Source organism: Magallana gigas, chromosome 7 (genome assembly GCF_963853765.1).
Source record: "Magallana gigas chromosome 7, xbMagGiga1.1, whole genome shotgun sequence".
NCBI classification, from domain to species: Eukaryota; Metazoa; Mollusca; class Bivalvia; order Ostreida; family Ostreidae; genus Magallana; species Magallana gigas.
This window is the reverse complement of record NC_088859.1, coordinates 21,631,916-21,658,514: the sequence shown is the minus strand read 5'-3', so window position 1 is coordinate 21,658,514 and position 26,599 is coordinate 21,631,916. Positions and strand designations below refer to the sequence as shown.

The 26,599-nt window shown below is 33.7% G+C and overlaps 2 protein-coding genes and 1 long non-coding RNA gene across 12 annotated transcripts in view; 1 reads left to right on the top strand and 2 right to left on the bottom strand.

Annotated features, from left to right (window-relative positions):
- The window catches only part of LOC105339082 (interleukin-6 receptor subunit beta), a 40,719-nt gene extending 30,215 nt beyond the window's left edge, over positions 1-10,504 (bottom strand). For 4 of the 6 annotated variants that reach the window (XR_002200769.3, XR_901903.4, XR_004598551.2 and 1 more), the window contains exon 1: positions 10,295-10,504. The gene's annotated coding sequence lies outside the window, so the exon portion shown is untranslated. Of the gene's footprint in view, positions 1-908; positions 969-10,294 lie in introns of all 6 variants that reach the window. The other 2 variants (XM_011444491.4, XM_011444490.4) reach the window with 2 other exon arrangements.
- Positions 10,505-11,976: 1,472 nt separating this feature from the next.
- Positions 11,977-19,425, top strand: LOC105339081 (transformer-2 protein homolog alpha). Of its 5 annotated transcripts, XR_004598546.2 has the most exons (12): positions 11,977-12,132; positions 12,545-12,759; positions 13,308-13,382; positions 13,520-13,534; positions 13,757-13,865; positions 14,090-14,134; positions 14,482-14,610; positions 14,911-14,988; positions 15,075-15,190; positions 15,457-15,578; positions 17,007-17,272; positions 19,240-19,425. XR_004598546.2 is itself a non-coding variant. In XM_011444486.4 (11 exons), the coding sequence occupies exons 1-11, from the start codon at positions 12,115-12,117 to the stop codon at positions 17,042-17,044; spliced, it is 942 nt and encodes a 313-aa protein (XP_011442788.3). In that variant the 5' UTR covers positions 11,977-12,114; the 3' UTR covers positions 17,045-17,292. The 5 variants fall into 5 exon arrangements, 4 of the variants coding, with proteins under 4 accessions (XP_011442788.3, XP_034314414.2, XP_034314415.2 ...); XM_011444486.4 differs by lacking the exon at positions 19,240-19,425 and having other exon boundaries at positions 14,911-14,970; positions 17,007-17,292; XM_034458523.2 differs by lacking the exon at positions 19,240-19,425 and having other exon boundaries at positions 17,007-17,292.
- Positions 19,426-20,443: 1,018 nt separating this feature from the next.
- LOC136276703 (uncharacterized) lies at positions 20,444-24,191 on the bottom strand. Its single transcript, XR_010715231.1, has 2 exons — positions 24,087-24,191; positions 20,444-20,934 (listed from the first exon to the last, which is right to left on the bottom strand). It is a non-coding gene; the product is annotated as an uncharacterized lncRNA (long non-coding RNA).
- Between the last annotated feature and the right edge of the window lie 2,408 nt (positions 24,192-26,599).

The window sequence follows — 26,599 nt, the reverse complement described above, 5'->3', positions numbered from 1 at the left end:
TCATATTGGTAATTTTACATTTTAATAATTTAGTGCACTAAAAGGCCCATGAGTACTGCATTTTAAAATTTTTGATCCTAAGGTTTTTTTAATGAGAAAAATGTCTTGCATGTACATATGTACATGTATATTCATCGCAAATATGTGTAAAACATTAAGAAAAATCAAACCAAAAGGCATCGCCCAAGGTGAATTACCAACTACATGTACTAGTAAATGTATACTCTGTAATACCACTGAGCCAATGTCTTGGATAATTTACTATTGTAATACACTGTAAAACAGTATTAAATTACCACACATTTTCCAACACAAATGCCAAATGTATGATATGAACGAATACCAGTATAAATTCCAATATGTTTAAGAGTTTATACGGAACATTGCTGAATATTGAAGATTTAAGTTCATAAATCTAGACGGATGCCCACAATTAAGACATGCATGTGCATACGTAAAATACACCAAAGCAATAATCCAAAGTATACATGCAATAATGCTGACCAATATAAAACAAGGAGCGGATGGACCAATCGTTGGGCTACAATAAGCAATATTTCATCACAGCTCTTTATGATGTGACAGCCCATGGAAAAGGATAATGTTGACCTCCAGAAAGGTCAAATATGGAAGACGGAAGAATGACATAGAAATCTACGCTTCCACACTTGTATTGGTCAATAATCATTAACTTTTTCTGCAACACCTTTAAAAGATGTGATTTCACTTTTTTTTCCTAAAACTTTTTCATCATTGGCATTTCAATCCAATAAATCAAAAACTTTAACTCATTTCAAAATTATAATTAAGACAATTCTTCTAAACAACAGCTGGCACCTGGAGAAAACTGTCTATTTAGTCATCAAGCCCAATCGCCTGGAGTCCGTATGAGAAAACATTAAATTCACCTTGTGTCCATGGCAAAACAATTACTCCTACTGCTCTGCATGCAATCAATACGAGATCTCCTAAAAAAAAATAGGTGGAAAAATGAATGCAAATCCGATACGTACTGGTATTGTTTTCGATCTCTGATGTCAATGAAATTTGCACAGTAGGGAGCCTGTGGTGTCATATAGTCATCTCCGGGGTCACCGAAAGTTACCAAACAGCTGGTGGAGCATCAGCCGCACCGCTCATTATACGGTTCCATGCAAATTATTTACCGTTTTAATACATATATACCCATAAAATATTCTCCTTAGGTCAAAGAATTTTAAATTCACTCTGCTGCCTGCATCTAGCAGACACGTCGTACCTTAATAGGTGTTTTATTCAATAGCTTTAATTTGCACCGATATCTTAAATTAGGTCTGTTTAAGATATTCAGTTCTGTCTGAACTAGTATCGCATGACTTCAAGATGCTCCTTCTTGTGCTAATAAGGACAAGATTCATTTTTCACTAAGGAAGACAGAGGTTTTTAAAGCTCATTAGTAACATTGTTGAGTAAATCGATCGATTTATGACTTGATAAAAATGGGCCAAAAAAATCAAAATATGAATAAAGGGATCACAGTTTTACTTTATCCATGCTTCTACAAAATTTATGTACTGGTGTATATACAGTTCTAAAAACCAAGAAAAATAAGTCAATGAATAATTAGACCAGATTAATGAATACCTATAGACTGGAGCTTAAAAATTTTCTATAAGAAAAGATCTTTTTTTTAAAAAAGAGCACCTTGAAAGGATTACATCACAGTGTTTATTCTCTAAACATGTAACCCTATGTCTCATTGGAAAAGCAATGTAAGTATTAATGAATTTAAAAGCAAAAGTCAAACTGTTTTTCAGTCTGACAAGTTAATGTTATAGTTTGTCACAGAGATATTTGTTCTCCACAACACTTCAGAGCATGCAAGGTTTTTAAGTCCAAATGTCTATAAAATGGAGAAAAAAAATGCTCCAGAGAAAAGGAAAATATTGTGCCATTTAGAATAAAGTAAATATAATCAATCCCTTCTGATTGTCTAAGAATTCCATACATGTATGACGATCTTGGCAAAAACCCTTTCACTGCTATGGTATCTTCATCAAAATACAAATTAAGCAAAAGATTTTTTGCTGTGTGAATTAATTAAGTAGCAACTATTCAAAGACACTGACAAAAAAATTTGGTGGGACCAAAGAATTAAAATGTCATAAGGAACAATAATCACCTAGACTACTTTTTTCATCAGATCAAAGAATTGGAAACTAAATTGAATCTTCTTTTTTTTTTTTTAATAATTAGAAATGTACCAAAAACCTAGTAAAACTGTAATATTCAGCAGGTAAAACCGTTAATGCTAGAACACAAATCAATCTTTTCTGAAGCATGTATGGCTCCAGCTCCTGTGAGAGATGTGTGACAGACAGGACCTGCTAGATGACAATAGCCAAATGCTGAAACCCCATACACTGATCACCAGAAATCTTTATTTTGCATTGGACAAAATTCATTTGGTAATGGACGGACCATTACTGTATTAGATCACCGTTATCTGTACTTGTACTTTTGATTCCTCGTCACCTTAACATGATCTCTCAGCCGGAATGACAAATTCATATTAAACTGTTTACTGGAGCACATTAGAAAAATTCTATTAAAGTAATATGATTGTTAAATCGGTAAACATGTCTTAGAACTAGGCTACATGTACTTAAAGGAATTAATACTTAGCTTTTAATAACTGCTAGGCTACGTGTACAAAACGTAATAAATTAGTACTAACGTTCAGCTGAATGCATAGTACCTTATTTTTCGGACGAATCGTCCATGCGAATGACTACCCGGTAGTTGAATTGCTCATTTTTAGCCCAAATTTTAATGATAGGTCGATTCAGATGATACATCGATCTTATCGCTTCAAAATGGTGTAACAAACTGCAAGCAACATTATCAGTGTTTGATCCACAGGATGTCCCCGATATTGCTTATTATAACATTTTTAAACAATTACCCTTTATAAAGATCTTTATCTTTATATGTAGTACATGTACATACCATAGTAGAAGTAGTTTATATAGCTACTACCGGTAGAAAGTAAAGGTAGAAGAAAAGATATAGCAGACAGTACATAGTACACAATGGTGAATCAGTTAATCTGTAGCACAAGTACAGTATGAGTAATACGTAAAACACAACTGCTGGTTAAAAAACAAACCTTTCATAGTGTAGATACCTAGTTCATGTGATGAAACATAAATCTAGTGATACATTGCATGCACATGTTTTACCTCGCACATAGTTACGGTAACTGTACCAGAAATGGAAATTCAAGAAACCACATTAGCTGATATGTTTCAATAAAAGCAGGTGTATTACTCAGGTGTATATATGGAATAGTGTCCCTAAGATACACTTGTGTAGTAATATATATCATGGGATGTTTTTGGGGTTTTTTTTTTACCTTAGATTTATACACACTGAGATAAGATTTAAATGCACTTAACTACACACTAGATGAATTTACCCAGCTTTAAAAGTTTTCATGATTAATTTGTTGCTTTTAAATAAGTTACTGTAATGTAATTTCAAAAAGACCCAAAAGAACAAATCAATGTTTAAAGGTAAGAAAGATGAGGTGGCTTGGAGAGGGATAGATGCGATTAAAAACAAAAAGAAAGCAAGGACCAATGTGTATTCATTCATTTTGACCAGTGATCACCACTGCACCCCGGATGCAAGACCATTACATCTTTGAACTTTTATCTGGATGCAAGAAATATCCTTGACATGTCATTACATGTATTTCCAATAAGTGTTAACTTACAGAGATCCATTACAAGTATAATTTTTGACATTATTAAATTGCATTACTCTTATATCAAGAGGTCAATTCACAATAAACAACCATTATTTATCCATACAAGTCTTTTCAAACCTTTAGACAATAGACATTTTGGGTCAACTGCAGAGCAATTCAATGAATACCTTGACAGAATATCCTACAAAATTCGTTCGTTATAATACAGTTTCTAATTCATTCAATATTTCAACCATGCTCGCTTTTCTTATCAAGGCGATAAGTCTCATAAACAATATATGTTGGGACAGTTTTTACTAATTCCTGCAGGCCGTAAATTTTGGTTCAACGATGACAGAAGACAGAAATTCAAAGACAAGACCTGTTTGTGGTTGAGACCATTAAGACAGAGGAACCAAGATTTTAATGAATATATATTAAAATTCAATGAACACTATGATTTAACTATTAATGGGCCATATTCTCCGATGTTCTAATTATTACAGCTGTATATTAAAGGAAAATTAAATTTAGAACTTCAATATGTTGGATATGAAATAAAAAACCGCAACATGGGAGCCTTAATTAATAATCCTAGACTGGCGGCAAAACATTTCTGGGACCACAGGGAAAGAAAAGAACTGAAAAGCTTAAAATAAACCCGTGAATTGCACCACTGCACTTTAACGTGCATACTCATTTCACTCAATCTACTGATTTGAATTTCAAATGAAGATTATGGCTATGTGTATATATCCTTTATGAAAACATGGGCTGAAAAAAAATATAAACATATATATATACGTATCAAATCTAACCACAGTATTCAAACAGGGTTAAAAGCAGATTTAATGAATCTCCAGAATCGTAAATTGTTTTATAATGTCGACAGGCTGAACGATTAAATTGGAACATCCTGTACCTTGCCACCTCTTGTCAACCCCTGACAGAAAGTTTCATTTTGTTGCTGTTCAAATTGTAATACGAATTCAGTCAAGACCAGAATAAAGATGACCTGCACTTTCTTGGATGTACACAAAGAAATATGCTTTGTAATACCCAGCAATACATTTATTTGCTTTGAATTATCACTATTACATAAATACCTTCTGATAAAGCCATCTGAGGCACTCAGGTGTCGTGACTAGAATATCAAATACATAACTACAACTAAAAATACAGACAAGAAAACCTGCCTCTTACAGAAAAGTTAAAGTTATTCTGTTAAGTAATTAACAATAGTTACATTGATGACATCTGCTTAAATGGACGCCGTCGCGCATAAAAATATCTGGGTGGTCGACAAAACACACTCTTTTAACTGACCAGTCCTGGTCTTGTACCTTTTATTAGCAGGGAGTTAGGGTACCGATAAATGTAAACAAACAAAGACTCAATAAGCCTGGGTGGTACATACAGGCTGATAGTGTCACAATTCCTGGAGGCAGCAAGCTGTTCTATCTCTGACTTGATACTTGGGTATCGGGTGTCTAATGTCAATGTTACCCAAAAAATTCAATAAAGACTGTAAAATGAAACATCATAAAACAGGATATGTACTGCTCCCGAGGCTACCTTATCAAAATTGGTCCTTTTTTTATGTTGTGAATTACATTTTACATGTGGCACACGTCAGGTGTTCTTTATAACTTCTGATGATTTAAACGTATACACAAGGTCCATATTGCAAACGGACTGCATATTTAAGTACAGAAACGATTATCTAGAAAGATCAAACGAATGATACTAGGAAAGACAAACAGACGAATTAAGAGCCCTCATTGAAAGTGCCAATCCACAACTTGTGTGCACTCATTGTAACTGCATACTATATAATCACGACATACCCTAGTACCTGGAAAACAGGTAGCGAAAAATAAAATAAAAATAGCGAAACACGTACTTCATAAAAATTAATAATTTTTCATCGAAACATATTTCTGAGAAGTCATTACTATACTTTCATCTACATGGGCTATAACTGAAACTGTTCTAAGAGACTACATTTGGTTTCTTACCTATAAATGTTTTCATACATGAACGACTGTCTTTATAGTAACAGAAAATTGCCTTGAAAAGTAACATGCATGGTAAAGCCCAGTAAATCTCTTTCTCCTTTCTTTCCCTCTATGGTCTGCTTAATGGTTATATATTAGAAAAAAAATTATAATCAAATGAGACCAGTATGGGTAGTTCGATTAAAATGTGTGCTTAATATGCAAAAATAAACAATAGCATAGTTTCAATCTAATATCAAAGGCACAACAAAATTCCTATTTTATTCTCTGCATGTGGTCATCATATTTCAAGATTTTCCTTTAGCTGCCTCATCTTTTAGAAGAATATTAGTGATGGCCGAAGTGCGTTATAGTAATTTGGTGGACATGAATATTTTTCCCCATCGAAACCAAGAAGCAGTACGGTCCTGAAAGATATATGGATTGTATTATCAATCCCCCTCCCCAGTCACTGAAGTGATAAATTCAGGCTCATTTTTTCTCCTCACTCTTGACCTCAACTTTCATGAAAGACAATCAAAGTACTGCTTCCCTTTCTAGCATTAATAGACACTTTTGTGTTTCAGCTTCTTACTAGAACTATATCAATCTACATGAATTTGGACAAAAACAGAACAATTTTTGATCAAATTATTAAAATAATGTAAAGTTTATCGGGCCCCCTTATGTGCAGAAATGCATGAAGAGAATAAGGTGAGTTATAACCAAGTCAGTACTTCAGTTTTTTTTGAGTTACTATATTAATCACAGACAGTCAAGTCTGGACCCAGCTCCCCCATTTTGTATTTTTAAAATTTATTGTTTTGTATTTAGAATTACCCTAAGTTAAAAATAGATTTTGAAAAAATGAAAACAATAAATAAAACATGCAATAGTTCACCGCTATATATAGGCAACATATTGGACAGGTGACCAAAAACAATGTGTGTTTATAGCTTTTACTTTGTTACCCAAATTCTCCTCAACATGACCAAGTTGTGTCAGAGGCGATCATGCTACATATACCAGTAATATTACTTGATTATAAAAGATGTTTGTAAACAGGGATGTTATTAGTCCCCTACCGGTTGAGGAATAATATAAAATTGGTGAACAGCTTCAAAATGTCAAACTACAGATCAAGTTTACACTTTTGTAACGTCTGGTTGACATATTTTCGAGAAAATAAATTTTTTATATTCCATTTTTTTAATGTTTGGGTTCGTTATCGGGTTCGGTGTGTATTGAATAAACGAGGAAAGTATGTAGTCAGTAATAATATCGTGATTTACTTGTACCATTCCTTTTATTGTTTCTAACAAACAAATAAGTTCATTCTGTAAAATAGTGTCAAGCATTGTGTTGTAAATTTAATCGATGGTGTATTTTGTATTATTACAATCGGGTTCGCTATCGGGTTAGTCTGTTGATTCAGGGAACAGAAGACGGTAAGAAATGATATTCTGCATCACAGTACATTGTTTTCACAAATTTTTACCAGCAAATACTTAATGGACTTGGCGAAATTACTGGAGATAAAATAAAGAGTATTATTTAACCCATTTTTTATTTAATTTCTATATCAACTATGTAGTTTGAATTTCCTCTGTTCATCTATCTCTGATTAAAGCATAACATCTCCTTTATAATAGTTTTGAAATAGATGTATGCGTCGAAGCTTAATTCATAGAATAATACAAACCGGTAGGGGACGTGTATTGCTGGATGCAAGATGTTTAGGGACTAAGACTTTTCGTGACCTATTGTTAAAGACGTTTCGAGACCCGGACGTTTCGGGTCCTGGATCTTTTGGGACTTAGAATAAGATTTTTTGGGACTTGATGAAAGGCTATGATGAAAGATGTAACTTAGCTGCATAATTAATCCATGAAGCCGTATTATTATCAATTTTTTTTAAAAAAATGAATCGTAACATGGCATACTATCCTTTGCATGCGGGTCCGGTGAAAGCTCTATAGGTGAGATATAGATCCTTATCAAATTGTCTGAGTGATCTGTAAAGTGTGGTTGATTTTAATGAAAACATTAATTTAATGATTAAACATGTAACATGCAAATGAAAACCAGGAAAAACTCTTTTCTTTTTTGTTTTTTGCCTTCTTGCGTTGAGTCATATAACTAGATAACTGAGTGAAACTATTTTTTCCCAAAATGGCATTTTGTCGACGAAAAAAATAAAGGGTACAGGGGCCTGTACTTACAAAAAAGGGTCAAGTTAATAAGCCCCGACAGTAATATTAACAGTTGATCTATTATACGGTTACCTCAGCCATTATTTAATACATTTACTAGAAATATCCAAGGAGGGATCGGGGCTACCGATAATTGTTATAAAACAATCAAATCACACCTTTTAGCCTGACCTGTGGATAGGTGTACCCAGGTGTTAATTATGAGGAGACTAATGAAGAGATCCCCTAGCTGTCAACACACACGCGTTATTATCTACTAAATATATTTCCTATTACTCATTCATCATTGTTCAGATTAGTTATACTAGTTATCATGGTTATAACAAAGGTCATCGTCGAAAATTCGCTTATGCTAACTGACCTTTAGGCCTGCATACATGTAAATGCACAATAAGAATAAATTTTCTTTTTAAATCAGAGCTTTTGTCATGCTGCATTTTTTTGTATTCTCTTTATCAAAAATTAAAAAGAACTATCATTATTAAGTACTTTAAACACGCACGCATGGTATAACTAACCATTTCCTTTGGGTTTTTTTAAAGTTTTATCTATAAAATTTATTCACACACACAAAAAATTACATTGAACATGGATTTAAATGAATTTAGCATCAATTTTATACAAATCCAAAAAATCTTATTCTAAGTCCCAAAAGATCCAGGACCCAAAAAGTCTTAGTCCCTAAACATCTTGTCAGGTCACGAAACGTCCGGGTCCCTAAACATCTTGGTCACGAAACGTCTAGAATTCGTATTGCTTATGCATTATACTCTCAGAATGCTTGTTATAATGGTATCCAATTACTATATCATGACATGGAATCATAAATCCATCATTTTGTCAATTACCTGAAACTTAATATTTACCTAGGACAAATGGTGATTCCTGAGAGAAAATGTTGTGCAATCCAAATATTAATCACATGCAATAATAAATCTCTGATCTAGATCTTAATGTTTGAAAGGCACCAAACAGGCACACAGGCACATCAGCTCAAAGGCACATCAGCTCAAATACATGTACTAACACAATTATTAATTTCATAGCCATTTTGATAAGGCAAATAACTGAATTTTTAAATTTCTAAGTCAAAATGAAAAATCATTCCTATTTACCAAGTATTCTAATTTAAGTCTTCCCTACAAGTCTTTCTACAACTTTAAGCTATAATGATGGAAGTAAAATACCCATGTGTTTTTTTTCTGTTTCATAGAATTCCTTCATTCATTTTCAATGAAATGTAGCCAAAATTTAACTTATCTGATTGGGAGTTATTAGTTTGGGGGGGGGGGGGGGGGGGGAGGGGGTTGGCATTTTAGTTTCCTTTCCCTTCAAATGCAATTAATGATGATACAACAACGTCAACAAGAAAGTACATGTACAGTAAAGAGCTTGCTTTACTGTAAAAAGCCATCATGCCAACAGTCTTTCTTGGGAAGGTTCAATAACTTTGTAGCCCGCTTTTTTTTTTTGAAAGGGGGGGGGTGTCATGATAATAGCCAGTCTTCTTAGATGAGTCTTGTCTTTTTAAAAATATAGCTGGACCAGTTCTTTCTGACAGAAATGCAGCAGAAAAGTCTCTGTATATTAATCAGAATCCAGGATTCAAACCCTACGCCAGAGTGAACCAAACTAGAGCTAGTTCGGAAGGCTTATGTCGAATACCCGGTACCTGTCTGGGTCTGTCATTATCTCTCCCATCCTGTAACATTTGGTGCTGTGCCAACACCTGGAACAGACAGGTTAACTCCTGCCAGGGGAAAGAGCCTAGGGGTGGGGATCTTCAAGAGTGAAGATCTGATCATGCACCATGGCAGATGATCACCTTACATGTACTAGAGTTCAGGGGGCCTGGGTTGGAATCTTTGCTGGTCCATCTTTATTTCCCCTATCCTATTACATTTGAATAATTAAGAATCAGACTCATAGTATACATTCAAGAAATTAAACCATCAATTATGAAGACTATTTAGATCTATAAAGCGTTTAAAAATTATGCTGCTTTTTGAAATTGTACCATGCTTGTTTAAATGAAGTGATTGCGGTGTGACGAATTGAAAGATGAAACGAAAGTTAGGACAGTAAGGAAATGTGTTCCATCCCTAATGACATTTACACCGATAAACGAATGAACTTTCGGAACTTTTTCACGGTACAGTAAATAACGAGAGTAACGTATGTACTTGTGACACAGGTAACCTGCATAGTAATGATAGTTTAAGACAATATTTATTTGTTACATCATTTAAAATTCTCTATAGTTTAAATACGCAATTTAAAATAACCATAATTAACCCAAAGACCATTAAAACTTTTCAAGTTTTTGTAAAGTAAATATTTATAAGCCAGCTTACCTTGGTTCACTAAGTAGCCGCGACATCTAGGCCTATTTTAAACATGTTAAACGGAGATTCGTAACTTCGCATTTGGTTCATTCCACACCGACCTGTTTCTACGAACTTATTGTCTCCGGGACTTTACTATAGGCCTTTCTGGTATTTCATCTTCAAAAACACAGAAAATAAATACCAAGAATTAAAATGTAAGAAATATGATAGTTTCTCACTTTCGTTTAAAGCGTCGATGAGGGTCTTATATCCGAGCCGAAATCTCTATTGCACAAAACCAGTAGGAACGGCGCGCTCAGACCCGGTTAAAATTGCGCCCAGATCATTCACCCTAAAATAATATTTTATCTCCCGTATTTATTCTTTATAACGTTATATATTTATCCAGGGGAGCTATCCGCACCCAATCCCATTTCAAATCAATAGTTTTTGTTAATTTTCTAAAACTGAAATCTACAACATAAATTTTATCATATTTTTTTTTATAGAGTAAAATATGAAAGATTTCCTTTGAACATGTTGAAATTTAAGCTAACCACGAATGTTCATTGTCAAAGTATATATAGTATTTTGTCATTAAAATTTTAATATTTACATTTTAACTTCAATAAAAAGGGGAAAAAAGAATTAAGCACCACGAACTTTTGTAAACAGTTGTACTTGAAAAAAAAAATTGATTATTTTAAAATTGTTTTATTCCCCTCACTGCCCTCTTTCTTTATTTTTCTGTTACAACAGAAAGGGAGGGCAGAATAATCAATACCTTAATCTTACATTGACAATTTAAGCATTAATAATGGCAAGGCAACTTATGTTCATTCGTACCGAGCCGAGGCAACAATTTTTTCATGTATTTGTTTGCAAAGTCTTGAACCCATTACTTATAAAATTAAAAAAATAAGAAGAAAGTTTTGCACCCATATTAGCATTCAATTCCATTTTACGTAATTTAGGACAATTTTTGCTTTTTAAATGAACGAAATTTTGAATTATTTTTACATGTATAATGAGTAGTTTTTGTTGGCATTTCGTTGTTAGGGTTTTTTTTTTTGGGGGGGGGGGGTGTGGGGTAGGGGGTGTGGGGTTGTTTACAGGAAACATGTATATTTCATCTACAATTCTTATTTTGAAAATGAGCTTCTAGAATCCTAATTAGTATAAATGTTTCACCATATACTTTGCACCGGTTCAACTTTGACTGATGAGTAATAATATTAGCTATACTCTATCTATAAAAATGTGTACCCTGATTGTAACTGTGTCTGTCATTAAACAAAAACTGATATATTGCAGTAATTCTATGTCCAGCTTATAACGTTATTCTGACATTGCCTAGGATAGTTACATTGTAGTTTATTAATGCTACAAGTACATTTTGGTAATGGAGGTGGTCACCTTACTCTGTATTTTGCCCCCATTCCTCTCCCTATCCTTAGTCCCCAGTTTAATATTTTCCTTTTTTGGAATGGGGGGAGGGGGTAACATACCATTTCCACTTTGAATAACCGTTTACAGTCAATCCTGTATCCTCTAATATAGTTTTCTATTCCTTATTCTCAATTGTTTTTATGTTTCCAAATTCAGAAGCATCATCTTTTTTTCAGTATTTAATTTTCTTATGAAAAGAGAGCCGAAGAGCTTCGATCCGAAGTTAACATGTTTAAGCGCGAAAAGTCCTGGAGCGAAAAGTCTCAGAGCAAAACGCATGTAGGGACGAAACGTCTGGTATTCGTACGCTGCCACGCCATTTTGTATTTTTGTGTGTGTGCAGTTAACAAAGCTTTTTTGTGAAATCACCATTAAATGCTTTATTGAAGGGAACAAAAATGAGTGAAAACGGGGAGGTAAGTTATTGAATTTTTATTTTCAATGTCTCTAAACTTATAGCACAGAAGGTTAGTTCTGAATTATGAAAGTCGAGAATCGCGGGAATTGAAAAATGAAAGAAAATGGCGAAGTGCCTTTTCCAAGAAATGCAGTGTCATTTCGAAACTACGTGAATTTTCCTTACAATGTTTCATTTTATTGATAGCTATTTATAGTAATTTGGGGGTCGTTCGAAGTACTTAAAGTAGGTGTCAAACCGTACTACAGGAGACTACTAGTCTATACCATCAGTTGTTTCGTTTTGCATTTGGCTGTACACATACACTCTTATCCGCCCCTTTTTACAGTGCAGTAAAGACTTTAAAAAATGAAATAAAACTTTTGTCGATACTGCAATTTTATTCAGTATGACTCTTTCTTTTCATGCAGCTTCGAATGTCAAGGTCACATTCTAGGGAGTCGGAGGGTTCTCACAAATCAGATGCCACTTATTCTCACTCAAGATCCCCGTCCAATGAAAAGGGATCTCCCAAGTCCAGAGATTCCAGATCTAAATCCAGATCCAAGTCTCCATACAGACGCTCCTCTCGCCGGTATTCTGGGTCCAGATCCAGGTCTAGATCACATTCAAGAGGACACAAAAGGTACTTGATAATGCTTTGTTTAACTATACTCTGTCTAATGATGTTGTTGCATCACATTTTTCTAATCCATTGCGATATTCTCAAAAACCTCTAAATCCAAATAAATGTTAAAAAATCCTAGCATTTCTCTTTTATAACGCATCTCTATATCTCAACATTAATGAACATAATGAAAATAAAAAGTCTCTAAATATTTTGTATTGCAAACTGCATGAAGGTGTGCAGTTGATAGCAAAATAATTTGCAAGGTACTCTTTAAGATGTTGTTGGATTTTTTGTCTTTATAAATTGCAGTTAGAAATTCAATGTCATTTTCTCCAAGTAAATGGTGAATAAGTACCTCAGAATTCTGGCCAATAGTCTATTCCAGATATCGTTATTGTGATTACAATATTTTCAAGTAATCTTGCAGTGATCATTGGCAAGTAATGATTGAATAGATTTTCAGTTCCTTATGTACAGCAAAAAGTAAACCTTCAGATATCTTTGTTTGGATGATGTTTCCCACAGAAATCTTTAATATGAGAGTTCTTGCTATTTATTAACAGGTCAAGAAGCAGATCATATCACAGAGATCGCTATTCAAGGTCACGGTCAAGGAGCTATCACAGGAGGTCAAGATAGTGAGTAGTTTTAGCACTGCGCTTTAAAAATTAAATTTTTCACTTCTGTTCAATATAAAAAAGAATGAGTTTATAACTGTTTTAAAAATATAGTAGAGGTGAAGTTTATTTATTTATTGAAAAAAATTTAATTTCAGCTCAAGGAGTCGAAGGTAAGAATTTTAAAGTTCATATTCAGGGAATTGATTCAATAAGAAAAGTCAAAAGAGTGATGTGTATAGTTTAGAAATGATTCAAAATCTGCTAAATTTTCTGTAATTTTGATTTTAAAAAAGTTTCATACTTTTTGAAGTTCACAGACATTTTCTGCATTCTTATTATCTTTATATCATTTTTGAGTTTTCACAATTTGTAACGGCTGTCTGGTATTTCAGCCGTGGAAAATCTCCAAACTACCGGGATTACTACAGCAGAGAGAGCCGCAGTAGTCGACATCGAAGCCGCAGTCGATCGCCAGGATATTCCAGGCGACGGAGAGGAAAGGTAAAGAACATTATTAGAATCCCAGGCCAAGAGGAAAGGTTTGAATCGGCTCAACTTTCGTTGTCTGACATTAACTTTAAATGATTAGAAAATTAGTGGTAACAGAATGTGACATTTACACACACCGAGAACATCGATCCACTCAATATGCCCGTGTTCAGTGCTCAGACTCGCTGTGTGTGTATTGTAAGACTCAAGTACTCACTGTTTGTTCCACATTGTAGGAAACGTCCCCTATGTCCAACAGACGCAGACATACTGGAAATAGAGTATGTGATCTGAATTATCAATTGTTCTTGACCAGGTAGTGGGATTAGGTAGTGTGCATATTTTTAGACACACAGTAGGATAACACTCTTTTTACAAGTTTGTATCATGTTAATAAAACTTTCCCAAAGATGGATCCTAATACATTGCACAATAGATAACCTGGTGTGACCTTATTTTACAATGCTTTGCATTTAGATACCTTAAAAAAGTTTCACACTTAAAGTTCTTTGAAATCCAATAAAGTTGAATATTGAATGATTAATTTCTATATTATTATTATTATTATTTTCTGTAACTCATCAAATTGCATGTGAACAGTAATTAAAGTTGATCTTTTTTGTTAAAGGATAACCCAGAGCCAACAAAGTGTCTGGGGATATTTGGTCTGAGTTTGTACACTCAAGAACGAGACCTGAGGGAGGTCTTTGGTCGATTTGGCCCGTTGGAGGATGTGCAAGTTGTGTATGACAGACAGGTAGTTCTCCCTCTTTCTCTCTCTTTCTCATAAAATAGTTCTAAGTTTTAAACAGGTAGATAAGCCACATTTTCTGCAGGGGCTGACAAATACATTTTTTAAGCACTTGCCCTCGGGCATGTGTCTTGGCAAAATTTACTTGCCCCTTCCTCACTTGCCCACGGGCAAGTCCCTACCAAATTTTGACTTGCCCAATCGGAAAAATCACTTGCCCCAGGGGTCGGGCAATCGGATTTGTCAGCCCCTGTTTCTGTCAACAAAATATGTATGTCATTGGGCTGAATTTTTCTTTTCTTGTAGACTGGGCGATCCAGGGGATTTGCTTTTATCCACTTTAGAAATGTTGAAGATTCGATCGAGGTACATGCTACTGCTCATGTAATATTTGATTCTCTATTGACTTTCTTAAGAATTGATACTAACCTATGACAAAGAACATCGTAATCTGCAATGCATTCTTGCAGGCAAAAGATCGTGGTCCTGGAATGGAGATAGATGGAAGAAGAATCCGAGTGGATTTCTCAATTACTACAAGAGCACACACCCCTACACCAGGAATCTACCTTGGCAAGCCTACAGCGTAAGTCTCTTGTGTATTCCTAACCCAAAGCATTGTGAAATTGTAGTACTTGATAATATAGCAAATGCCACATCAAAGCTATGATAAGATATTGATAGATCACTTTTCAAAAAAACATTTAGTGACTAACACTCATGTAATTTGTGTCTGCTATATTATTGTTACATTGCAGTTTATAAGCGTATTGCAAATATCCCATTGAAGCTATGGGTAGATCACTTTTCAAAATCAGTTCACTTATTCATGTGATTTGCTTCTATGTGCAGGTCCAGTTACAGCAGAAGAAGATCCCCATCTCCCTACCACAGAGGAGGGGGCGGAGGGGGTGGTTACAGCCGCGGGAGTCGCTACTCCAGATCTAGGTCGAGGTCACGCTCTTACAGCCCTCGTAAGTAGTCTCAAGGTCGAGGAGATCAGATACTGCATGATTAGTCCTCCCTGCTTCATGTCGAATCTCATCACATTGGTCATCTGGAATCATCTCATTTCATAGTGTTCATTGTCATCATATTTGGCCAAAGGGCTCTGAATGTCCAGCATTTCTGTAAAATTATCCTGAAACTCGTGTCTATATGAATTTAGATTTAGAATTGAATTACATTTGCTGAAGACCTTCAGTTTTCAGTATTTCTTTTCGATTATCACAAACCCATTCTTGTATTATTGTGGATGTAGTGCATAAATAAATTTCGCCTAATTAAAACTAGGTAAAATGTTTCCCATTCATATTCCAGGACTGTTGATTTTTGAAAAATGATAATCTATCAACAAATCACTTATGCCTACATCAACACCCTCCTTTTTCATTAGAAATTTTCAATTATTTTTAAAAATGTTTATGATAAAGCTTTTCATTTATTCCATCTTTTCTCTTTGACATTGTTTCATTTCATCATTCATTTTATCATTTGATGTTTTTGTAGAAGGGATACCCTCTATGCTATAATGTTTAAATGTTGGTGTTTTGTTCTTTTGCCAGGGGGAGGTTATTATTGAGGAGGTAAACAGGACAGTCAAAATAAATGATCAAATATGGAGGTGTTATTGTAGATTAAAGGAAGACAACTTTTGTCAAAAACATCACCCAACTTAAAAAAAAAAGACTTTTGAATGAGAGGAAAAAAACTTTTGAGAATTGTAAATTGTCGCATTACATGATTTCACTTGTATTTTCATTATTGGATGACTATGACAACATAGCTATTAAGTGTTAAGAGACAGCATACACTTTTAATTTAGATGATTATTTTAGAAAACTTTGGATGTAGATTTTTGTTTTAGAAAACATTAGGAACGTACATATATCCCCCAAAAACTAACCAAAAAATTAAAAACTAAGGATAAATACTGCCATTTCTTTTCAGATGGTGAATGTTAAAGCAGGTTCCATTTTTTAAAAAAATTTCTTTAGATTTAATTTGTAGTAATAGTACCAAAATAAACCCAAATCCATGAGTGTATACAGTCTCTTATCAAGTTGTGTTGTGATTTGGAATATATAGCTTGAAGTTCACTTTGATATTACACACATTTGTTGGTGATAATTATAACATTTTTGTTACCATATTTTAAACTCAGCATGTAGCTGAAGAAAATGTTTGAAGTGAAAGAGTGGAAAGAACTTTGATTGTGTATTGTTTAACTATGTGCTTTTTTTTTTCATTTGGATTTACACATTTAATCAACAGAGACATACTGTGTTTATTTTAAACATTTCATTTGTATCATTGCATTTATTTGATTAATGCAAATGTAGATTTGAATGTCAATAAAAATATGTAGCCATGTACTGACCCAGATTCTTTACATTTATAAGGGTGTGAAGAAAGAAAAATGAAGAGATGTATCGGGTAACTTCATTTTGAAGAGGGTATTTGAAGATTTGAAAAATGAAGAAAGAAAAATTGAGAAGTAGGAATGAAGAGTTGATCAGATCAGAAAATGAAGAGAATTTAGTGAAGTAGGGAGGAGGATAGAAAATTGAAAGTGTAGGGAATTTGAAGAGAGTGGGTATTAAATGAAGATAGAAAAGGGTTTTGCAATTGAAAAAAGAAGAAGGGCAAAAGGTGAAGAAAAGACAGGGTAAGACCAACAATTTCCTTCCAGTCTTCGAAAAAGTCTCGGTTATTTAGGCCCCCGTTTTCCTACTGAAGGATATACCATACATTTAGTAATCAATGATTTGCATGTTCAAATTTAGATTGTCAATTCAAATTTGAAAGACAAGTTATTACAGTAATTTAATTGATACTGGCCCCTTTCGAAATAATCAATGCATGGTTAAACAGTTTACTAACTGAACATCCTGATCTACAATGACCAGTTATTGAGTCTTGACACTTTGTGCTCAGCTCAAACTTATAAAGGAACAGGTTCAAGGGTACAGAAGTTTGGCTGATGGAAAGAAATTGCAAGGGTGAAGGGTTGCTGGTTTTAAACAGCAAATATATATGTACATATGACAGCTGCTTTGTTTCAGAATTGTGGTGTAAATCTAGAAAAAGAAGGATGGTAAGTTTTGAGAAGGGAAATGTAATGAAAGATATGAAAAAAAAAATAATTTAAGGAAATAAACATTTTAAATAATGGTAGCAAGAAAATCTTCAATTATATGACCTCTAATGCTACTGCTGTTGTGGAATAATTAATATTCAAGATGATTTTGGTCAACTAACTTATTTTCTTATTTATTAATGTTAATTTTTAAACCAAAAGCTAATGGTTATAAGGCATATTGAGTTTTAAACATAAAACCTAGGAAGTATGATATTTATGTCTCCCCTTTCAAAGGGGAGACATATTGTTTTTGTCGACTTTCTTATTCTTCTTCTTATTCTTCTTATTCTTCTTATTCTTCTTATTCTTCTTATTCTTCTTCATCCAAATTTGTCCAAGCCGTAACTTGAATACCCTTTGACATTAAGACTTCAAACTTAGAACATAGGTAGATGGTATTGAGAAGGAGTGCACGCCACCAAAATTTTTGACCTTGACCTATTTTCTTTTTCAAGGTCAAGCGTTTTATAAAAAATATAGTCCGGACCATAACACAAGACTCCTTAATCATACAATCTTTTAACTTGTATCATACATAGATGGTATATAGTCCAGTTCAACCTTACCAAAATTTTTGACCTTGACCTAAAAATTATATTTCAAGGTCAAATTAGAAAAAACTTCATTGTTCACCTCCTAAATATTCTTTGACAGAAGGACTTCAAACTTTACACAAAGAACAATTATAATACACTGGGGTGTACTATTGATAAATATTTGACCTTGACCTTGTTTTACTCAAGGTCAACTTGAGAAAAAATAATTAAATTTTGTCTGGGTGATAACTTAGATACCTTTTGACATTAAGACTTTAAACTTGGAACGTAGGTAGATGGTATTAAGAAGAAGTGCACGCCATCAAAATTGTTGACCTTGACTTATTATCTTCTTCAAGGTCAAGCGTTTTATAAAATATATAGTCCGGACCATAACACAAGACTCCTTAATCATACAATCTTTTAACTTGTATCATACATAGATGGTATAAAGTCCAGTTCAACCTTACCAAAATTTTTGACCTTGACCTAAAAATTATATTTCAAGGTCAAATTAGAAAAAACTTCATTGTTCACCTCCTAAATATTCTTTGACAGAAGGACTTCAAACTTTACACAAAGATTAATTATAATACACTGAGGTGTACTATTGATAAATATTTGACCTTGACCTTGTTTTACTCAAGGTCAAATTAAAAATAATTAAATTTTGTCTGGGTGGTAACTTGGATAGCTTTTGATATTAAGGCTTCAAACTTGGAACATAGGTAGATGGTATTGAGAAGGAGTGCACGCCTCCATAATTTTTTACCTTGACCAATCTTGTGTCTCAAGTTAATTCATTTTCTAAACTGTATCATATATGGATGATATCTAACATATAGCTGACTTCATTCTTTTTCACTTATTAAATTTGCCCCATATTACAATCTTTTGGGAGAAGGGGAGACATGTGTTTTTTTGTATAAAAAAACAATACCCACTAGTTTATTTAAGAATTTCCAGCAAGATCGGACTACAACTACCCACTCGCACCAAGTTGGTAAAGCCACTAGTGACGGAGTTATTGGACTTGGTTTGATATCCTAGTGATGAAAACGAGTGTTAGTTTCTTGATATATATACATTACAAATGTCAAATCTTTTGTAGATATTGAATAAAAAAAAATTGGTGAACGTTGATTGAGACTTGTTTTTTTTTTCATTCAGCGCAATACTGTTGAAAGTCAATGAAAGGAAAATGATTTTGTTTGAATGTTTGACGGCTTGAAAAAAGCAATTCTTGTAAAATAAAATGGTGATAAATGCTTTGTTAGCAATAACTGAAGCTAAACTGTGATGGGAAATGTTTGGTTACACACACACACACACAACCTATGGTATCGATAATTGGTAAGTTAATAGCTCATGAAATGATGTTCCATATTGCCAGGAGTAGAAGCACATTGATATTAAACGATATACAAAATCAATTATTGAAGAATGAATTTCGATGCAAGGACCAATAATTTATTGGAGAATGAATGTTTTTGAAAGGCCACTTGGAAACGTTTAGATTTTGGATTTGTCAGAAAGAATGAAAAACCATTGGACCAAAATCCTAATTTACAGTCTGCATTTTTTTTTTTGCATGTCTGATCGGAAAGAATACCTGGACATAGATGATGCTAATCAAAACAGTGTTATGGAGAGGAAATACTAAGAAACTGTGCATACTTGATCATTAGGACCCTGCTCGGTGGATGCACTATAGTGGTCAGACTTTCTGTTTGTCCAAGATCACTTGCCAGGAGCATATATTCTCTCCCTTTGGCCCATTCTGGATTATACTTCACCCACAGACTGCCTTTGGGTAAATGTTGTGAAGTGACCTTGAACCATTTCTATAGGTGAAAAGATAGGATCTTAGCAGAATTATATATAAAATCCTTGTCCAGGCATATCATATCTTTCTTTAGTCCAATCGTGCTCATACTTCGCTCAGAGTGTCTATGGTCAAAGGATGTGCAGTGACCTTGAATGAAGTTTGTAGGTCAAGGTCATAACGAACCACACAAAAATCCTTTTTTCAGAGCATATAAATTTTAAATTTGCATGGCAAATATACTGAAAAGTCATCGTATGACACGGATGAACAGATAGACACCTCCATTCATTAGACCGTAGAATATGTATTTATATGTACATGTATTTTTGGGGGGGGGGGGGTGTACTATCTTTAACACTCATACAGGGTAGGGAACCTCTCCGCCTCAAAGAAGATTCAACCGTTTGGTATTTCCCGAAGGAAGGGGGTGTAAATCTTAGTATATGATAGCATCCAGTAATTAAAGTGAAGCGCTACGGACAACCAATTTTTATTTGGTACAAACGTCAATCTTTCAATGTAAGAGGAATTTGTTATCAGCATGTTGGCTTTAACCGTGTTTTACTGTCAGGCACTCGGTTGAAAAAATCTTTTCCAAAACACACACGTCAACAACAAATGAATGGTTTTATTGCAATCACTCCATCAGCAGTTTACAGCCTATGAAGTAATCCACATATATCGTATAGAAATAATATACAGAGTAAACACCTCCGTAGAAAAAGTTGGTTTCCGTGACCCATAACGGCTATCTTTGACAATCTCATCAAAATGCAATGCATTACTTCTGTACTTGGTTTACAACACAGCTGTTCAAGAGGTATCTTTAAAAGAAGTGAAAATACACCATGAAAGACAGGACATATATTAGATGAGAGAATATCATACATCAATTGTATGATGAATGAAATGGACATTGTCAGAATAGCTATCAACACTATCTTGTTGCCTAGTGCATTCATTTTGATTGATATAACCTTGCCAAAGCTGATGCAATGCGACATAGAGCATCAATTTATAAGGAGATTCTAGCATGAGAAAAATCTGCTCTCTTGTAAATTTAAGGATGCATGAACACATCTGCAACTGCGGAGTGCAACTTTACGCATTGTATCTTGGTTACATGTCGGTGTCTTAAATTGTCTCGATGGTTTCTATAATTACAATTCAAGAACCTTTAGAAAGGATTTCTATGTTCATTTATCGCTTGTTCTTATATAATATTCTAAATTAGTTAAAAGTATTACAGTGAAGATCTGTAAAGGATCAGCTAATTTTGACACGACAACGCTATAAATGTTATTTCTGTGGATTTTAGGTTTTATTTTTATACAAATGTATGTTTCATTAAAGGATTCCTGTGGCTTAACATCAGAGTTTACATTTCAAACACCCTTCTGTTTTTGTTTAAACGATTTAAGATAACATGCAGTAATGAAAATTGACTAGTTAATTTATTTTTTTTTTCTTTTGACGCCGCATTTACCGGTGTATTTTTTGTGCAATGTTCGTCACCTCTATTTCCCATGTGAACCTTGTAAAACAAGCATTTATTGGTTAATTGTATAAATTCTCTCGATTTGAATTCCTTTGATATTATTTATGTAAAGTTAGTGAAAGCATAAATTGTGTTGTAATTTAAAGTAACGCACACGGAAAAGAAAACTGTTGTCAGTCCGTGCTTTCAGTTGCCATAAATATTATCGATCTCTACATAGTACACGGAATTAAAGTCTCAATAAAAATAAATAAGGTTATGAAACGGTCTTCAAAAAAATGCTCATTTTGTGATTCGGTGTGTAGTCCATGTGAGCGTAAATTGCACTATAAAAATTGTCATTGATAAACTGGTACAAATGTAAGATACAGAAGTTTTTAGCTGAAAGCTTAGTGAGCTTTTCTGAACACTTCTGTCTGGCGTCAATTTGTCAGACCTTCCGTCTGTAAACTTTCTCATTTTGACGGCTTCTTCAAAACCACTCGGTCAATTTTTGACCAGTTTTATCCAAAAGCATCCTTAGGTGCAGGAGATTCAGTTTTAAGACGAAGGGCAACGCCCTCTTTCAAGGGTAGATAATTTAGATTTGTAAAAGAAGATAGGTGAAGTAAAATTGAAATATCAAAAAACCTGATAATTTTTCTTTAAATATTTTAAAAGAATGTATATTCAACAAAACATCGGTTAACCCATATTTGTAATAGGTTGATTTACACTAGCGAGTGCTGATCAAAACCTCCAAATTGTGGCAGTTTTAGAACTTCAATGCCTTTTCTTTTATAGAGTGGGTCTGAGCTCCATATTTTCCGTTCATACTGTATCCAAACAATTGAACGTTTTAGAAAATTAATGCAAGTCCGTAAATTCGTGGCAATAGTCTCATATAGCATTTAAACATTACGATTTGATGTAACAGAAATGGTTCAGTGGGTAGAGCACCAGACATTGGGTAAATTTACAGAACTTGGGTTTTTAGGTTGTGGGTTCGATACCACCAAAACTTTAGGATCTTTTTTTTTTCTTACTTTTGTTAAAACATTCTAGACTGAATTATGTTTTAAAAAATTCTTTTGTAAACTTGTATTATAATATATCAAATATACTTAATTGAAAAAAAAAAATGAAATTGTACTTTACGACTAAATCAAATGGGCATTTGTGCTATCTTATCCCCCACCATTTTCTTTGCTGGCATATTCAAATATTCTTCTCAAAAGCCATTTAGCCAGAGAAGCTCGTATGAAAGCATTTTCAGGAAGTGTAGATTCAAGGACCACAATTGGGGGGGGGGGTGAAGTTGGCAAAATGTTTTGTTTTGATATCATAAAGCTAGTTTGATCAAAAGTTATGGCTATTGTTGCTCGGATGAGCAATGTAGCCTCTGGGCCTCTTGTTTTCCTAGTCTATACTAGCCACAGAAACTATACTTTTCGGTTTTGTTAAGTAATAAAGGGGATAATCCTCAGCAGATGTTGATTATAAATACATATGGTGCATGTTTTCTAATTCCTATTTCATATTATCAAGTAGTAGTTCTAAATTAATTGCATGATACGAGTTTTGTAAAGGTCATGCTTTTCATTACTCTACACTATTGACGATTACTAGTATCTAAAGATAAATTATTTCTGGGTTGTTTTTTTTTGTACGAATTGAATACTTTATCACTATATATTTATTCCTGGTAAATAATTAAATTATGAAAACTAAGTTGCCATTACTTTTACAGCTAAAGCCTCTTTCAATTATTCTTAGAAGTTTCCTTGGAATCCAATAGTAAAAAACTATTAGTAAATAATAATGTGGATTAAGGTTTTATTTATCATATATGGTTATTTGTGCTATTTGAAGGCACATAAGGCCGCTGCTGATCTCGAGTTTCCGTGGTACTAAGCGGAGAAGAGTTGCTGACTCCCCTTTGATGGGACACCAGTCCATCGAAGATTAAGGAGGTTCATCTAATTATCATACTGTATACAGGGAAGTATTCGTCCCCGTTTTATTTTCGCCCTCGTTGTCAGCGAGCGAATTTAAGACTGGGCGAATGACAATGTCTCAGATAATCTCACTTTAAACACAACTTTGTTTGGGCGAATTTAAGATGGGGCGAAACCGTTTGCAAGTGAAGAAGGGCGTAAATAACACGGGGCGAAAATAACCTTGTATATAGTATTTCATATCTAATAGATTGCAAGGTTGATTACCAAAATCTTATTTTAAGGTGTTTGTTGAATAATAAAGATTTTAATTTTGAATATTAACAAATTAATCACATCTTAACGTTAACATGGAAGTCTATGGGGGATATGCATGTTTAAATATATCTTTACTGTACAGATGGCAAATCTCTTGGTTAAAAGTTGCAAAACCTTTCCCTTTCTTAATAAGGCCTCAAAGTAATTTTGAAATAAGTATTTAATGTAGTTTATATCACTGAATCAAAATTTTTTAAATTTACCTCAGTAATGGATGGACTACCTTAACTCCCAGCATAAGCCGGTATCCAAGTTCAGCTAGGTGGACGGTGACAATGTCGATAAAGTGCCTTAATTGTCTAAGGGCACACCATCAAGTGACTACAGCAGCAGGCACGTAGCATCGTTTTTGAAAGTGGGGGGCCAGACTCATCCAAAAAATCTTGACAAGCAAAAAAAAAAAAAACAAAAAAAAAGAGAATTTAAAGTTTCCAAAAATCTTCAAAATGCTAATCCGGGGGGGGGGGGGGGGAGTATATATATCGCGTAGTATATAACTTCAATTTTAATCCTCCTTTCCTTATTTTCATATTAATTTTTTACATACTCCAAAAAAAAGGGGGGGGGGGCCAACTCCATGATAATTCAATTTTTTATATGTGAATTTTTAAAAATTTGTTGCTGCGAGAAAAAATTTTTGTTAAAGAATTCTCAGCAACTGTTTATTGCAGATGCTTGAAATTTTTACACAGTATTTGTATAGGCATGCCATATCGTGGGATATATTTTTGTACCAATCAGACGTCAACTTCCTGTTAAATGACGACTTTGTTTATTTTTGGCCAAAATTTTTAAACAAATTTCCGTCAAAGATTTCTCAGCAACTATGTATCGCAGATGCTTGAAATTTTAACACACTATTTGTTTTGGCATGCCATATTGTGGGATATATTTTTGTATCAATCGGACGTCAACTTCCTGTTAAATGAGTACTTTATTTATTTTTAGCCAAAATTTTCAAACAAATTTCCGTCAAAGATTTCTCAGCAACTATATATCGCAGATGCTTGAAATTTTGACACTCTTTGTTTTGGCATGCCATATTGTGGGATATATTTTTGTATCAATCGGACGTCAACTTCCTGTTAAATAAGTACTTTATTTATTTTTAGCCAAAATTTTCAAACAAATTTCCGTCAAAGATTTCTCAGCAATTATATATCGAACATGCTTGAAATTTTAACACACTCTTTGTTTTGGCATGCCATATTGTGGGATATATTTTTGTATCAACCGGACGTCAACTTCTTGTTTCATAATGACTTTGTTTTTTTTTAGCCAAAATTTTCAAACAAATTTTCGTCAAAGATTTCTCGGCAGCTATTTATCGCAGATGCTTGAAATTTTAACACACTATTTGTTTAGGCATGCCATATTGTGGGATATATTTCTGTACCAATCGGATGCCAGCTTTCTGTTAAATGTCGACTTTGCTTATTTTGCATATTCACATCAGAGCGGGGGTATCACTAGTGAGCATTGGCTCACAGATATCTTGTTTTAAGAGTCAATCATAGAGTTATAAGCAAGATTCATGGCTCACAACTCTTTGTAATGTAAACAAGGCTTGTGCCCTGTTTTTGTTAACATATGTTAAATATACCAGTAAAAATCTTTTTCAAACTGATTTGTCGATCTTCTTATTCATTTTAAGCAAAAACAAACAGTTCCTAACGTTTAACACGTAATTTTGGGTCTAAAACTGTAATTTTCACTTCAATATTCAAAATATAAACAAAGGATTTCTGTACATACTAGTAGCAAAGAATTGCAAGCTCTGTGACTCGCTTAAAACTCAACAAATGACACTCAAATTTTGGTTGCATATTAAAAATGCCTTACTGAAGCATTGTAAACATTAAAATCGGAGAATTAATTTTTGACCAAAATCGTGACCACGCCCCTTTAATCGTGTAAAACAACAAAGAGGCCTTTTAAGGGGACGCAGGTAGAATTGACATGTATACACTTTGAATATTAAATGCCTGTAACTTATTAAAATCGATTTATTTATTCACACTAAAACCATATTAATGATACAAGAGATACACCTATATGATTTGTACACATTTACAAACAGTCTGAAAGAGCAGAGCTAGATAATTGTGTTCGTGGATAAAAATCTCATAAATTTTGTAATGAATTCACTTTTTAATATTTGAAGTATTTGTAGGTGGGTATCTGTTTTTTCAAATATAGTTTTAAATGACATTGACCCATTTTATTAAGGACACATAATTTGAATAGTGATGTTGCTGATAATCTCAATAATAAATGTTTAAGCTGGAACATTTTGATAGAATTGGTACACTCTAAATATGATGGCTTTGTCAAATTTTATGTTAAATCTTTTTTTTTCTTTCTATTTTTTGTGTGTGAAGATATCAGATATCGATCTTTGACCAGTTGTAATCAAAAGGTGCAAACTTAACAAAAAGGCATGTCGTAAACAAAGACTATTGGATACAAAATACAAAGATTTAAGGACCAACTTATGCTTACAAGAAAAAAATTGTTTATTAATATTTCTTCAGAAGGCAAATTGTGAAAGAATATTTGAACCCAATTTTCTTGATATAGTCGTTGAGATTAAGAGAAAAAACCCTGAAAATAGAAACTTGTCACGTGAAAAAAGCAGGGCGATTGGTACTTTACACTATTAGCATAGGCGTCGGAACCGGGGGGGCTAGGGGGGGCTTAGCCCCCCCACTTTTTTTGCAAAGTTATACCTAACCA